Consider the following 16,638-nt stretch of genomic DNA (forward strand, 5'->3'; position numbering starts at 1 on the left):
GAATCCAACCGTGCTGTTGTAGCACCTCCCGATATAGTGCTACCCCAACCAACAACTGCTCCTTGGACCTCGCGCCTTTATCAGGAGATCGTCCAAGTACGGGATAATTAAAACTCCCTTTTTTCAAAGGAGTATCATCATTTTGGCCATTACCTTGGTAAATACCCTCGGTGCCGTGGACAGACCAAACGGCAACGTCTGGAATTGGTAATGACAATCCTGTACCACAAATCTGAGGTACTCCTGGTGATGATGGTAAATGGGGACATGCAGGTAAGCATCCTTGATGTCCAGTGATACCATGTAATCCCCCTCGTCCAGGCTTGAAATAACCGCCCTGAGCGATTCCATCTTGAACTTGAATTTTTTTATATATGTGTTCAAGGATTTCAAATTTAAAATGGGTCTCACCGAACCGTCCGGTTTCGGTACCACAAACATTGTGGAATAATAACTCCGTCCTTGTTGAAGGAGGGGCACCTTGACTATCACCTGCTGGGAATACAGCTTGTGAATTGCCTCTAGCACTGCCTCCCTGCCTGAAGGAGTTGTTGGCAAGGCAGATTTGAGGAAACGGCGGGGGGGAGACGTCTCGAATTCCAGCTTGTACCCCTGAGATACTACTTGAAGGATCCAGGGATCCACCCGTGAGCGAGCCCACTGATTGCTGAAGTTTTTGAGACGGGCCCCCACCGTACCTGGCTCCGCCTGTGGAGCCCCAGCGTCATGCGGTGGACTTGGAGGAAGCGGGGGAGGACTTTTGCTCCTGGGAACTGGCTGTATGCTGCAGCTTTTTCCCTCTACCTCTGCCTCTGGGCAGAAAGGACGCGCCTTTAACCCGCTTGCCTTTATGGGGCCGAAAGGACTGTACCTGATAATACGGTGCTTTCTTTGGCTGTGAGGGAACATGGGGTAAAAATGCTGACTTCCCAGCTATTGCTGTGGAAACGAGGTCAGAGAGACCATCCCCAAACAACTCCTCACCCTTATAAGGCAAAACTTCCATGTGCCTTTTAGAATCTGCATCACCCGTCCACTGCCGAGTCCATAATCCTCTCCTGGCAGAAATGGACATTGCACTTATTTTAAATGCCAGCCGGCAAATATCCCTCTGTGCATCTCTCATGTATAAGACTGCGTCTTTTATATGCTCTATGGATAGCAATATAGTGTCCCTGTCTAGAGTATCAATATTTTCCGACAGGGAATCTGACCACGCAGCTGCAGCACTGCACATCCATGCTGAAGCAATAGCTGGTCTCAGTATAATACCTGAGTGTGTATATACAGACTTCAGGATAGCCTCCTGCTTCCTATCAGCAGGCTCCTTTAGGGCGGCCGTGTCCGGAGACGGTAGTGCCACCTTTTTTGACAGACGTGTGAGCGCTTTATCCACCCTAGGGGATGTTTCCCAACGTGACCTATCCTCTGGCGGTAAAGGGTACGCCATTAGTAACCTTTTAGAAATTACCAGTTTCTTATCGGGGGAAGCCCACGCTTCTTCACACACCTCATTTAATTCCTCAGATGGGGGAAAAACCACTAATAGTTTTTTCTCCCCAAACATAATACCCTTTTTTGTGGTTCCTGGGGTAATATCAGAAATGTGCAACACATTTTTCATTGCCTCAATCATGTAACGTGTGACCCTATTGGAATGTACATTTGTCTCATCGTCGTCGACACTGGATTCAGTATCCGTGTCGACATCTGTGTCTGCCATCTGAGGTTGCGGGCGTTTTAGAGCCCCTGATGGCTTTTGAGACAGCTGGGCAGGCACAAGCTGACAAGCCGGCTGTCCCACATCTGATATGTCGTCAAACCTTTTATGTAAGGAGTTGACACTTTCACGTAATTCCTTCCACAAGTCCATCCACTCAGGTGTCGGCCCCGCAGGGGGTGACATCACATTTATCGGCACTTGCTCCGCCTCCACATAAGCCTCCTCATCAAACATGTCGACACAGCCGTACCGACACACCGCACACACAGGGAATGCTCTGACTGAGGACAGGACCCCACAAAGCCCTTTGGGGAGACAGAGAGAGAGTATGCCAGCACACACCAACAGCGCTATATAACACAGGGATTAACACTATAACTGAGTGATTTTTCCCAATAGCTGCTTGTATACACAATATTGCGCCTAAATTTAGTGCCCCCCCTCTCTTTTTTACCCTATGTAGTCTGGAAACTGCAGGGGAGAGCCTGAGAGCGATCCTTCCAGCGGAGCTGAGGGAAAATGGCGCCAGTGTGCTGAGGGAGATAGCCCCGCCCCTTTTCCGGCGGACTTCTCCCGCTTTTTTCTATGTATATCTGGCAGGGGTATTTTACACATATATAGTCTCTATGACTATATTATGCGTTTTTTTGCCAGCCAAGGTACTTAATATTGCAGCCCAGGGCGCCCCACCCCCCCCCAGCACCCATCAGTGACCAAAGTGTGAGGTGTGCATGGGAAGCAATGGCGCACAGCTGCAGTGCTGTGCGCTACCTTGTTTGAAGACCGAAGTCTTCTGCCGCCGATTTCCAGGACTCTTCTTGCTTCTGGCTCTGTAAGGGGGACGGCGGCGCGGCTCCGGGAACGGACGATCGAGGACGGGCCCTGTGTTCGATCCCTCTGGAGCTAATGGTGTCCAGTAGCCTTAGAAGCCCAAGCTAGCTGCAAGCAGGTAGGTTCGCTTCTCTCCCCTTAGTCCCTCGTAGCAGTGAGTCTGTTGCCAGCAGATCTCACTGAAAATAAAAAACCTAAAATAAACTTTCTTTTTCTAGGAGCTCAGGAGAGCCCCTAGTGTGCATCCAGCTCAGCCGGGCACAAAATTCTAACTGAGGTCTGGAGGAGGGTCATAGAGGGAGGAGCCAGTGCACACCAGGTAGTCCTAAAGCTTTCTTTAGTTGTGCCCAGTCTCCTGCGGAGCCGCTATTCCCCATGGTCCTTACGGAGTCCCAGCATCCACTTAGGACGTCAGAGAAACTGCTAGTACATGGTCATACACATGTACATACATACATATATACACACACACACACACACACCCCTACAAAACTCCCAAATTGTGCTAATTCTAATTAAAAAGAAGGAAAGTTGTATTAAATTATTGGGCTGCCCTATTTCACAGAGTTCCCTGTTAGAAAGAACTGAAGTGGAAAATATGTATAGCAGTAGTGCAATTGGCACCCCCAAATTAAACCTTATGTCATTATTAAAACCGAGATACCTGTCTTACAAAGTATATATCTCACAAGTTAAACACGGAGTCCCAATTGTAAAAAACTTTTGTAATAAAATACATTGAAAGTGATAACAGTATCATGCATATATGTAAGATTTTATCGTACAGTTGACCCCTAACATATACACTGGAGATCTGAACCTGCACGTGGATACATGAGATTTCTTTTCAGAACTCTCTTACAATACTGTAGATTGGAGATCACATCAAAAGAGGAAACCCAACGTGTTTCGTCTCGTGTAGAGAGTTCATCAGGGGTACATCTTAAATCTGAAGTTTTAAATGGAAAATACCAAAGAAAACTGGCCTGGGACCTTTACATCGATTGAGCCGATACCATGCTATTATATAACCGGATGAATTTCAGAGATAATTCTGACCATCTGTTAGACTGGATTTGTGTGAGGTGATACCAGGACACACAACTCCAGATGGTCAGAATTATCTTTGAAATTTCTCTGGAAACACTCTATGAGATTGCAGGCCCCTTGGTATCACGTTATATTCAGTGGATGCCAGTAGGTATATTCATTCGGTTATAAACTAACATGGTATTGGCTCAATTGATGTAAAAGTCCCAGACCAGTTTTCTTCGGTATTTTCCATTTAAAACGTCATATTTAAGCTGTACCCCTGATGAAATCTCTATACGAGACGAAACGCATTGGGTGTCCTCTTTGGATGTGATCTCCAATCTACAGTGTTGGAAGAAAGAATTCAGAAAATAAATCTCATGTATCCACATGCAGGTTTAGATCCCCAGTGTATATGATAGGGGGCAACTGTACGATAAAATCTTACATATATGCATGATGCTGTTGTCACTTTCTATGTATTTTATTAAAAAATATTTTTTTTTAAATGGGAACTCGTTACCTCTCTTATAATGCATATCTCACGAGTTATCTGTTTTAATATTGACATAAGGTTTCACTTGGGGGCGTCAATTTCAATATAAACTGCTCAAAAAAATAAAGGGAACACTAAAATAACACATCCTAGATCTGAGTGAATGAAATATTCTTATTAAATACTTTGTTCTTTACATAGTTGAATGTGCTGACAACAAAATCACACAAAAATTATCAATGGAAATCAAATTTATTAACCCATGAAGGTCTGGATTTGGAGTCACTCTCTACAGGCTGATCCAACTTTGATGTAATGTCCTTAAAACAAGTCAAAATGAGGCTCAGTAGTGTGTGTGGCCTCCACGTGCCTGTATGACCTCCCTACAATGCCTGAGCATGCTCCTGATGAGGTAGCAGATGGTCTCCTGAGGGATCTCCTCCCAGACCTGGACTAAAGCATCCGCCAACTCCTGGACAGTCTGTGGTGCAACGTGGCATTAGTGGATGGAGCGAGACATGATGTCCCAGATGTGCTCAATTGGATTCAGGTCTGGGGAACGGGCGGGCCAGTCCATAGCATCAATGCCTTCGTCTTGCAGGAACTGCTGACACACACCAGCCACATGAGGTCTAGCATTGTCTTGCATTAGGAGGAACCCAGGGCCAACCGCACCAGCATATGGTCTCACAAGGGGTCTGAGGATCTCATCTCGGTACCTAATGGCAGTCAGGCTACCTCTGGCGAAAACATGGAGGGCTGTGTGGCCCCCCAAAGAAATGCCACCCCACACCATTACTGACCCACTGCCAAACCGGTCATGCTGGAGGATGTTGCAGGCAGCAGAACATTCTCCTTGGTGTCTCCAGACTGTCACGTCTGTCACATGTGCTCAGTGAGAACCTGCTTTCATCTGTGAAGAGCACAGGGCGCCAGTGGCGAATTTGCCAATCTTGGTGCTCTCTGGCAAATGCCAAACATCCTGCATGGTGTTGGGCTGTAAGCACAACCCCCACCTGTGGACGTCGGGCCCTCATACCACCCTCATGGAGTCTGTTTCTGATCGTTTGAGTAGACACAAGCAATGGCAGTGCTCCTCCTGTTCCTCCTTGCACAAAGGCGGAGGTAGCGGTCCTGCTGCTGGGTTGTTGCCCTCCTACGGCCTCCTCCACGTCTCCTGATGTACTGGCCTGTCTCCTGGTAGCGCCTCCATGCTCTGGACACTACGCTGACAGACACAGCAAACCTTCTTGCCACAGCTCGCATTGATGTGCCATCCTGGATGAGCTGCACTACCTGAGCCACTTGTGTGGGTTGTAGGCTTCGTCTCATGCTACCACTAGAGTGAAAGCATCGCCAGCTTTCAAAAGTGACCAAAACATCAGCCAGAAAGCATAGGAGCTGAGAAGTGGTCTGTGGTCACCACCTGCAGAACAACTCCTTTATTGGGGTTGTCTTGCCTAATTGCCTATAATTTCCACCTGTTGTCTATTCCATTTGCACAACAGCATGTGAAATTGATTGACAATCAGTGTTGCTTCCTAAGTGGACTGTTTGATTTCACAGTGATTGACTTGGAGTTACATTGTGGTTTAAGTGTTCCCTTTATTTTTTTGATACATACACACACACACACACACACACACACACACACACACACACACATAGTGTTCCTTCTAGGCTGTTTCAGCAGGGTGCTGCACCCTGCCCATTTTTGAAATGTGAAAAAGCACCCTGCCCTTTTCCAGTGCACCCTCCAGGATCATAAATCGCCCCCTTGTATACAGAATGCAACAGTCAGAGTGCATGTTACAATGTAGTTGTCTACTCCTTGCCTACCTCTGAAATTGGAAACAATTTCTATACTTAATGAAATGGCATCACTGCAGTGGCTGCCGGCATAACACAGCACTATGATATAGAGGGAAAGAACAGGGTAAGCAGTGAGCATGTACTGCTTACACTATTTCCTTAGTAGAAGAACAGACTTATTTTGTACCTACACTGTATATTGTAACCCTCTGCTTAACTTTTCTGTTTTATAACACATAAGGATTATAACTTCTTCAGCAGTGGATTAGACATTTATTATTATCTACTTATTATGTATATACTGTAGCCGTTCTTTCAAGAAGACTGGACAAATATAATATTTTTCTCAGTACAGATGTTGGGTGTTACATGGGTCTCCTATATGTATGTAGGGGTAAATATGATACATTAAAGAGGAAATATAGGTTTAAAACTATAAACATTTGCACTATGCCTTTGTGCGCAAAGCGTCACCTCAAAAATGTGCCCTTCAAAATGATCAGCACCCTGCCCTAAAAAAAAAATCCTAGAATGAACACTACACACATATACATATTATATATATATATATATATATATATATATATATATATATATATATATATATATATATATATACATACATACATACACATATATATATATATATACACATATACACATACATACATATACACATACATACATACATATACACACACACACACACACAGAAAATATGGCACTCAAAGTTTCCTTCACTGCAAAAACCACATGTATTTTTTAAGTGTCTAACGTTTTCAGGGCCCAGTCATCAGGACAATTTATCACATGCAGCAAATAAGAGAGAACTTACCCCCATATTTGTATTCCCCCACCACACACTTATTCCGGTTACCCGGGTATAGATGCATTCATTATATAGACAGTGAAAGGCGACAAGTTTATTGTTGGCAGCCCTATGTCGACAAGGTTAAAATGCTAGCATTTTAACGGTGTCTACAGTATAAACGTTGAACATGCTGCTTTCATGTTCTACTGCTTTCAAGAGCATTTGAACCTTGTTGAAATTGTGGTGCCAGCACACAGAGGCCATAAAAACCACATCCCAGTTTCCTTTAAAAAAGTACTAACACTGAAGTTAGGGGCAAATTTACTTAAAAGAAATAAAAAAAATAAAAAAAAACCAAGAAAAAAACTGAAAATACAAAAGAAAAAAAAAACATAATACGGATATTCTGATTTGGATAAGATAGTTAAAAATAGGGATGAGCAACTGGAGGTGGTCTATACCAATGTGATGTTCCGGTGATATAATCTTCAAATTCCGATCATGCCATCACATTCCACAGAATTCCATTCCACACTATTTATAGATTTGCATTTCACACAATTTAACCCTATGAATAGAGCTAGAATGAAGAACATTCTTTTATTATGCTTTGTGGTGTGGTTAGGCAGAGTCTAGGCCCAATTCCACAGACAAAATGAGTGAAGACTCATGGCCTTATTCATATACTCCAAAATATATTATAGAAAATTGAATTAATCTCAATTTAAGATAGATCTGATTGCTGTATTATACTACAACTTGCCCCTAGAGGGAATTTCAATAAGCAGAATGCGACAGGGGGTCGAGACAACAACTTATTAAAGGCTTTTGAAATACATGCTGTCACAATATAAAGCTGGGTGCACACACAATTTTCAATTACTGTATCCAAATGAGAATTATTATTATATTTATTTTTTCAAACAAACCCCATTGTCTTAACAAAACAATCACTTTGGAAGGAATTAAATTGGATTCTTTTGTGGATTTAACCAATGGACGACCAACTGACCAATTGAATTGCTGCTTTGATCATGCACAAATGCTGTGGCCTCCAAAATTTCTGCTTGCTACCTTCTGGAGTGGCAAGCAGAAATAAGCAAAAAGTCTGGACTGTGCACCCAAGCTGTACTGTACTTCACTAGGCACCATAGCGGTAGGAATCCACTGGTAATTTACTGCTCCTTAATGCTACACAGTTATCCTTTTTTATTGGACTAGAAAAGGTCTTATTCCCCATCAAACTTGAGGGTTTTTCAGTAACTATTAAAATAAGCCTCTCTCTATTGCTATCTTAATACACACCCATTTTATTTTTAAGGTTATGGTCATTCATTTTTTCTCTGATGGACGGTTAGAAAACTATTTAGACTCACCCCAAACATTTGGCGCAGATCAGGATCTCGAAAACGAAAGGGTATATTGGAGACATGAAGTCTTTTGGGAGTTGGTTTGGATTCAGTGCTGTCGTTGCTCTGTGTTTGTGTCTGTTGTCCTTCTGTCTGTGCTCCATCTGTCTGCTGGTTTGAAAGATACAAAGACAAACACACTGAGAAAAAAAAAAAAGGAAGGTTCCCTAAGATCTGAAGGTTCAAGGCAGATGCTGAATGACTTGATACAGTATGCATTTAATCAGATGTGTCAGCTAGTTAAGCAGATATTTTGATTTTCACAAATGCAAATAATGCTAGCCATACATCAGACCAACTTTTCTCCAACACTCCAAACTTCCAACCATTCAACTTGTCTGTTCAACTAAAACAGTGCCCCACACATCTCACCAACTTTTTACCAGTGCTCCACACATCTAACCAACTTTTCATCAGACCAACCAACCTGCCAACTTTTGTCCAACTTGTGATGTTCCCTCCCAGAAAACGCTTGGGAACGCCTGCATTTTTCCGGACACTCCCAAAAAACTGACAGTTACCACCCCCAAATGCTGGCTTCCTGTCAAACTGCATACGCCTAGCGATCAAAAAAAATTCTGATTTCTATTCGGCTATGCCTATTGTTGTTTGGTGACACGCGCACGCTTTGCGGTACATACGCCGTCTATCGATAATCGTCCACTGTGCGAAAACGCACAGCAGCAATCAGGTCTGAATCAGGTCCAATGTCCACATAATGTCCCCAGTATAGTGCCAGATACACATTTATTACCAGTTATTTATATAGCGCACACATCCCAAATCACTGGGAAAATTTCTGCAGTGCAATTTTCTCTGAGATCTGCACATGCGCTCTAGACTCCGGGACAGGCCAGTTAGAGAGCAGGGAGCCCAGACGGAGCCTGCACACAGGCCTCCTCCTCTCTAGATGCGCCCATGTAGACCTGTATATGTTTAGATTATTCATAAAAGAACACTGTAATAAATACTGTTTCAGCTTGTGTAGAAAAAGTGTATCAAATGATGTATCCAAATGGGATAAAGCCAGGTGGCAAAGTATTGCTACTGTTTCAGGCGTAAACCTGATACATGAAATATTTATATTATGTCAGTCTCTGTAATTTAAATGTAATCTAGAAATTGATTTTAATTGTAGATCTCACTTTTTTTTCTTTTTTCTCACAATATCAAATTATAATTCTATAATTCGCACTGGTTGCCGCAGAGTGATTGACAGGAAGTGGGCGTTTCTGGGTGTCAACTGACCGTTTTCAGGGAGTGTTCGAAAAAACGCAGGCGTGTCAGGAAAAACGCAGGCGTGCCAGGAAAAACGCAGGCGTGGCTGGGTGAACGCAGGGCGTGTTTGTGGCATCAAATCCGGAACTGAACAGTGTGAAGTGATCGCAAGCGCTGAGTAGGTTTTGAGCTACTCTAAAACTGCACAAAAAACCTTTGCCGCTGTTCTGCGATCCTTTCGTTTGCACTTCTGCTTAACTAAGATACACTCCCAGTGGGAGGCGGCATAGCGTTTGCACGGCTGCTAAAAACTGCTAGCGAGCTATCAACTCAGAATGACCACCCTAGGTCCCTTGAAAAGCTATGTATTTTTCGTAGATGAAATGGGCATTTATCACGGATTATGCTTCGCGTGCCTTAAATAATCCCTGATAAATACTGGCATTGGTATAAGCGTCAGCAAATTGGATAGCCCCCGGTGAATCCATTACCCGCGGTAAATTACTGCGGATAATTGGATATCCCCCTTTTTCGGTCAGTAGAGGAGGAGAGCCCCTTCCAGAGCAGGGTTTGTAGCTGGGACTCCCTGATGACTAGTGAAGGGAAGGATGGGATGTCACCTGTCAAACTCACATCAAATCTGCACCCCTCTCCTCTGCAATCTTGCTACCATAGCATGTGCCAGTGTGTTCATCCTGCTGCTGTCAGGAGGACACCAGGCATGGAGCGTGGTGAGGAGGTCCTTTTCCTTGGCGGCCTGGAGCAGGATGGACCGTGGTGAGGAGGAGCTCCATGTGACTGGAGCTTGCAGTGGGTCCCTTGTAGCCGGAGGATCATCCAGTGTACATATCCCTCATCCCGTCTCTCGTCATCTCTTATCCTGTATCTCTCTCTCCCTATCTCTCATCCAGTCCCTCTGTCCCCCTCCCTTATCCTGCCTCTCTCTTGATATGTCTTATAGCGTCTCTCTCTCATTCTTGTCATGTCTCATACGTACCATCTTTCTCTCTCCCTCTCATATTCCACCTATATCTCACCGTCTTGTCCCGTTTCTCTCTCTCTTTTCCGCTCTTATCCAGTCTCTCTCCTCTTCTCCAGTCTCCCAAGTCCCTGCTCCCTCTCTTCCTATCACCTCTTTTTCCCTCCACAACGTCACTTTGCCCCTCTTTTCTCCTGTCTCTGTCTATACATTGAGCCAGCTGGGTGGTATGCGCAGGATGACACCGGGTGTACAGTATTTGTACCTGAGCAGAGCTCAGCCATGACCCTGCTATCATTGCCCCAGGTGAGAGAGCAGGTGGCAGCTGTCTCCTGCATCACACCTGGCCCGCCATGCTGGAGCCGCTTCTTTGAGCCTGATGGTCACCACCGTCACCTGAGCTGTACAGCAGGGAGAGGAGGCGGCAGTAGCCTGCTGCAGTGTACGGGGACCTCTCTCTGCACCTATGTCACCCGCATCCGCGCTGTCACTGATCTTGTGGTGACTCCCGTATTACCGCCGCCGAGGGTCCCGCATTACTGCTGCCGCCACAGGGGTTCTGCCATGAGGGGCTTTCATGATGATCGCAGGTTATGGAGGGAGGGGTGCATTGTGATCAGATCACGCTGCGCCGGTGTCAATGCTGGGGAGGGTGCATGGTGATATTAGGGGCAGCCGGGCAGCAGTGATGGACTGCCGCAGCTGCCCCTGAACTCATCGCGGCCCAGCTCCAGCTCCACAGTTCTGCCGCTACCGTGGATCTGTCAGACCATCCGGCAGTGAAGGAGAAGAAGTAGGCGGGCACTGCTGGCCAGTGTCCGCCTACTTATCGTTCAATTGGGGTGACAGTTCCCCATACACCTGAAGGATTAGTTGGGAAAATCAAACAGGTTTGATTTTCCCAACTAGTTGGACAGACCGTTTTTGGCCGTTTTTTAGCGTGTGGGAGCAAACGGCTGATAATCGTTTGCTCCCACACACTGCCAGATTATCGTTCCAACTAGCCAACTAGTTGGCTGGTTGGAACAATATCTTTCTGATGTATGGCCAGCTTAACTTGGCTATCTGGTCGTCATCTGCATCACAAATGACTACATTTGAAGAATCTGGTCAAGATAGGGTATTCAAAATTAATTTTGAAAGTTTACCAGGTTCAATGTTAACCAATGGATTTACTAAAACACGACTAAGTATTAAGGAGCAGCTCTAACTAAAAATAAAAAGTGTTGGTTGCACTGAAATTTACAGACTTAAAGTAAAAACAAAACACACATTTCAATAGAGCGTAAAAGAAAAACCGGACAGGAGAGAGATGGAGAGGGAGTGGAGTAGGTTAAAATAGTAGTTTAATACCTACCAGTAATTCCTTTTCTCATAGTCCGTAGGGGATACTGGGATTAATTAGTACCATGGGCTATAGATCGGATCCATTGGATCCTGGCACTTTAAGAAATGATCAGTGTGTGCTGGCTCCTCCCCTCTATGCCCCTCCTACAGACTCAGTCTAGGAAAACTTTGCTAGAGGAGACTGACAAACTTTGAGAGCAGGAAAATACAATAAGATAGCGGTGAGGAAACGAACATATACACAACAATAAAAGGATAGCAGCACTAACCAGAACAAAAGGATAGCAACGCTACCTACAAAAAAGGATAGCAACGCTAACCGGAACAGGGACAGCAACAGCAGACCCAACCAAGAACACTTACAAACAAGTAAGCAGGAACACGAAGCACTGTGGTGGGCGCCCAGTATCCCCTACGGACTACGAGAAAAAGAATAACCGGTAGGTATTAAATTCCTATTTTCTCTAGCGTCCTAGGGGATACCGGGATGGATTAGTTCCATGGGGAAGTCCCAATGCTCCCAGAATGGATGGGAGTGTGCCGATACACCTGCAAAACCGCTTGATCAAACTGAAGGTCTTCACCCGCCAAGGTATCGAACTTCACGAACATGTTCGAACCAGACCAAGTAGCCGCTCGGCACAACTGTAAGGCCGAGACGCCCCGGGCAGCTGCCCAGGAAGAACCCACCGACCATGTGGAGTGGGCCTGAAAAGAAGTCTGCAAAGGCAATGCTGCAGAAGAATAGGCCTGTTGAATTGTCAACCTGAGCCATCGAGCAATGGACTGCTTAGAAGTAGGTAAAAAGAAATATAGGAGCGCTAGTATTGTGAAGTTATCTGTGTACCTGCAAAGTCAAAAAACAATTATTTATTCACAAAGTGCTGTGTAGCAATATGTTTACACTCTTTTCAGAGTAGTTTAGTTGGGATACCGGATGGCCGGTGCGGAGGTTGCTAGTATCCGAGTTTCCGAGTTCTGCTGGCTGGAGGTGGAATCCCTATCTAACTATCCCTTTCCTACCTTCCCTCCTTGCGCTGCTGGTCACTCGTTCTTGCAGTCGTCCTCCGTTTCTGGCGTGTTCCACACTACCGGAAGTGTCCGCTCCGTGACTTCCGGTGTGACGTCAATCCGGTTTTCCCAGCATCCAACACTTTTCGTGACAGGGCACTTCGTCAAGGATGATTGTAGTTAGTCTTCCCGCTCTTCGGTCCCGCCGACTCACGTCCCTCGCGCCGGCCGTAAACATATTGCTACACAGTACTTTGTGAATAAATAATTGTTTTTTGACTTTGCAGGTACACAGATAACTTCACAATACTAGCGCTCCTATATTTCTTTTTACATATATATTTTTAATTGGAGCAGCTTTTTCATTTAGAAGCGCGGTATTAACATATACAATCTTGCTTAGAAGTAGGACAACCAATCTTGGTAGCGTCATAAAGGACAAAAAGCGAGTAAAATTTTCTGTGATGGGCAGTCCTCTTGACGTAAACTCTCAAAGCCCGAACAACGTCCAAGGACTGTGGAGCAACCGCGGTGTCAGACAGTAGCAGAACCACAATCTGTTGATTAATGTGAAAAGCCGATATCACTTTCGGCAAAAACTGTGGGCAAGTTCTGAGCTCCGCCCTATCCTCGTGAAAGATCAAATACAGGCTCTTACAGGATAAGGCCCCCAAATCAGACACGAGTCTCAGAGGCTAAATCCAGCAACATGACAGTCTTCCATGTAAGATATTTCAAGTCCACCCTGTGTAAGGGGTTCAAACCAGTCCGATTGAAGAAAGGTCAGGACCACATTGAGATCCCACGGAGCCGTGGGAGGAACCAAGGGCGGTTGAATGCGAAGGACGTCCTTCAGGGACATTTGCACTGCTGGAATCACTGCGTGCTATTTCTGGAAAAAGATGGAGAGAGCAGAAAGCTGAACTTTGGAGCCGAAACGTAGGCCCATATCCACACCTGCCTGCAGGAAGGGCAGAAAACGGCCAAGTTAAAATTCAACTACAGAATATTTTCTACCCTCGCACCAAGAAACATTTTTTTCCAAATACGGTGGTTGAATTAACCCTCGAGGGAAGTCCTTTTCTGGCTAGAATCTCCCTCTCAACTTCCAAGCCATCAAACGTAGCCGCAATAAGTCTGGATAGACGAATGGCCCTTGCTGAAGAAGATCCTTGAGGAGCAGCAGAGGCCAGGGCTCCTCCAGAAACATGGTCAGGAGGTCTGTATACAAGGCCCTTCGAGGCCAGTCCGGGGCAGTTCGGATCGATTGAACGTTTTCCCTTGAGTCTTTTTAGAACTCTGGGAATGGGAGGTATTGAAGGAAACAAGTACACGAATTGGTAGGTCCACAGTGCCATCGGAGCGTCCACTACTGCAGCCTGCGGGTCCCTCGTTCTGGAACAGTAATGACGGAGCTTACTGTTGAGACGAGAAGCCATCAGGTCTATCTGCGGACAGCCCCACCGGTGAACTAGCTATTGAAACACCTGGGGGTGAAGGCCCCATTCTCCCAGATGGAGGTCGTGCCTGCTGAGGAAGTCTGCTACCCAGTTGTCCACGCCTGGAATGAATGCCTGAGATGGCCTTTGCGTTGGCTTCTGCCTAGAGGAGAAAACTTGACACCTCTCGCATCGCAGCCCTGCTTCTTGTTCCTCCCTGTCTGTTTATGTACGCCACCGCTGTGGCATTGTCCAAATGCACTTGTATGGCCTGATCCCGGAGAAGATATGAGGCCTGTAGAAGAGCATTGTAAATTGCCCTGAGTTCCAGAACATTGATCGGGAGTGAAGACTCCTGACTCGACCACCTTCTTTCGAATGGAGCCCCTTGGGTCACCGCCCCCCAGCCCCAGAGGCTGGCATCCGTTGTCAGCAGAGTCCAAGACTGGGCACTGAAACATCGACCCTCCACAAGGTGAGAGACCTGTAGCCACCACAACAGGGAGATCCGCGCTTTTGGTGACAGAGCTACACACTGGTGCATGTGTAGGTGAGACCCCGACCACTTGTCCAGTAGATACAGCTGGAACGGACTTGTATGGAATCTGCCATTTTGGATTGCCTTGTAGGAGGCCACCATGTTTCCCAGCAGGCGGAAGCAAAGGTGAACAGAGACCTTGCGGGGCCTGATCACAGAGTGGACCAAAGCCTTGTCCATGGGGAGGAATACTTTCTGAGACAGAGTGTACAGTATCATACCCAGGAACTGAATCCTGTGATGGTTCCAGGTGAGACTTCTGGAAATTTAGGATCCACCCATTGTAAGCTTGCGAGCAGGGCCCTCCTACCTCTATGACTGTTTGTTTTTACCCAGTTTTGTCTTCTAATTGTGTTCAGTTGTAAAGCGCAACGGAATTTGCTGCGCTATATAAGAAACGGTTAATAAATAAATAAATAAATGATCCGTAAGAAGGCGAGTAGCGGGGTGTGGCCTAGCCAGCAAGCTGAGAGGAAGTGATTTCTAGGAGCTCCTGCTAACCCTGCACTTTTAGTTGAATATCTGCGCTTTTGGGGATCCTTACTGCCTTCAGATATCACCCTACAGCGTCTGGGATCGAGGAGCCGAGGTTACGGAGCCGGGGGACTCTTTTAAGGGTCCCTGCGAGTTGTGGCCTTCCCCTCACTGTAAAGCCGGGGACTGTAGTGCGATCTCCCCCCGGACCGGAAGTCCGGCTGAGCTGACCCGTTTGGTGGTGGAGTTCGGTTGCAGGGACATCTACCCCCGAGAAGAGAGGTGACCCGGCAGCTAAGTCTGGACTTTAAGCACCCGGCAGTGGAAGGGCCCCCCCCCTGCTTCCTCACCTCTTCGCACCCGGAGGTTCAGAGGTGTACGCAGCACCCACAGGAGCCTGTCCGCGGACGTGGGCGGCTTACTGGGCAGTACGGGCGGGGTGCGCGGTTCCCTCTGCTACCGGGCGGCTGCGGCCTCCATCCGCTCTATGCTGGATCCGGGGGCTGAAGCTTTGTGTTGATCCGGCTGGGTGGGCGGCTGCGGCAGGTCCCACTTACAGGCCCCCAGACGCCTGCCTCCTCCAACTATTTTGCTGCCGTTGGATGATTTATCTGTTAGAACTATTGCCTGTATTATACCTAATCTCGCGCTGGAAGCTTATACGGATGCTGGGATTGTGAATTTGAAGGATCTCTGCTCGGAAGGTGGTTCAGTGCCCTTATCTAGGTTGCAAATCCACTTCGATATACCAAAACATTACTTCTTTAAATACTTACAAATACGCTACTGGCTTCATTCTTGTGCTGGAGGGTGCAGAGGTCCCATTCGCCTCCCTGCTCCTTTATACTCTAGACCAGGTATTCCCAACCACGGTCCTCAAGGCACACCAACAGTGCAGGTTTTAGTGATATCCAGGCTGCAGCACAAACGGTTAAATCAAAATAACTGAGCCAATAATTAAGTCACCTGTGCCTGGATATCACTAAAACCTGCACTGTTAGTGTGCCTTGAGGACCGTGGTTGGGAATGCCTACTCTAGACTGTCCTCCCCTTCTCATAGAGGTGGGATATCTTAATGGTATCAGTACATTGTCCTTCTGACTAAAACAGGTAAGACTCCCTCGCAGTTGAAATGGGAAAGAGACCTTTCTATTGTTTTTCGAGAGGAGTGGGACACCATCTCCTTGATGTGTTTCAAGATTTCTAAATGTCTCCAACATTCCGAAATGTTTTATAAATTGTGCCACAGGGCGTACTTTACTCCGCAGCGGCTTCATAGCATTTGGCCCTCGATTTCCCAGCTCTGTTGGAGAAATTGCGGACAGGCAGGCAATATTTTACATATTTTCTGGGAGTGCCCGATCCTGAGGCCGTTGTGGACCGAAGTGTTCTCTCTTATGCGGGAAGTGCTGGGTGTGGAGGTGCCATTGAATCCCATGTTTGCTTTATTTCACTATTCAACATATGACCTACTGCAATGTGACAGATATGTTACTGGTCATGTCCTCATATCCACCA

The 16,638-nt window shown here is 46.2% G+C and overlaps 1 protein-coding gene across 11 annotated transcripts in view; it reads right to left on the minus strand.

The window, feature by feature from the left end:
- RBFOX2 (RNA binding fox-1 homolog 2) overlaps window positions 1-16,638 on the minus strand; it is a 1,097,056-nt gene that overhangs the window by 351,215 nt on the left and 729,203 nt on the right. For 9 of the 11 annotated variants that reach the window (XM_063940332.1, XM_063940334.1, XM_063940335.1 and 6 more), the window contains one exon: window positions 8,082-8,225. In XM_063940332.1, the coding sequence (XP_063796402.1) occupies window positions 8,082-8,225 (144 nt within the window). The remainder of the gene's footprint in view (window positions 1-8,081; window positions 8,226-16,638) is intronic. The other 2 variants (XM_063940327.1, XM_063940329.1) reach the window with 1 other exon arrangement.

This window comes from Pseudophryne corroboree, chromosome 9 (assembly GCF_028390025.1).
Source record: "Pseudophryne corroboree isolate aPseCor3 chromosome 9, aPseCor3.hap2, whole genome shotgun sequence".
Lineage (NCBI taxonomy): Eukaryota > Metazoa > Chordata > Amphibia > Anura > Myobatrachidae > Pseudophryne > Pseudophryne corroboree.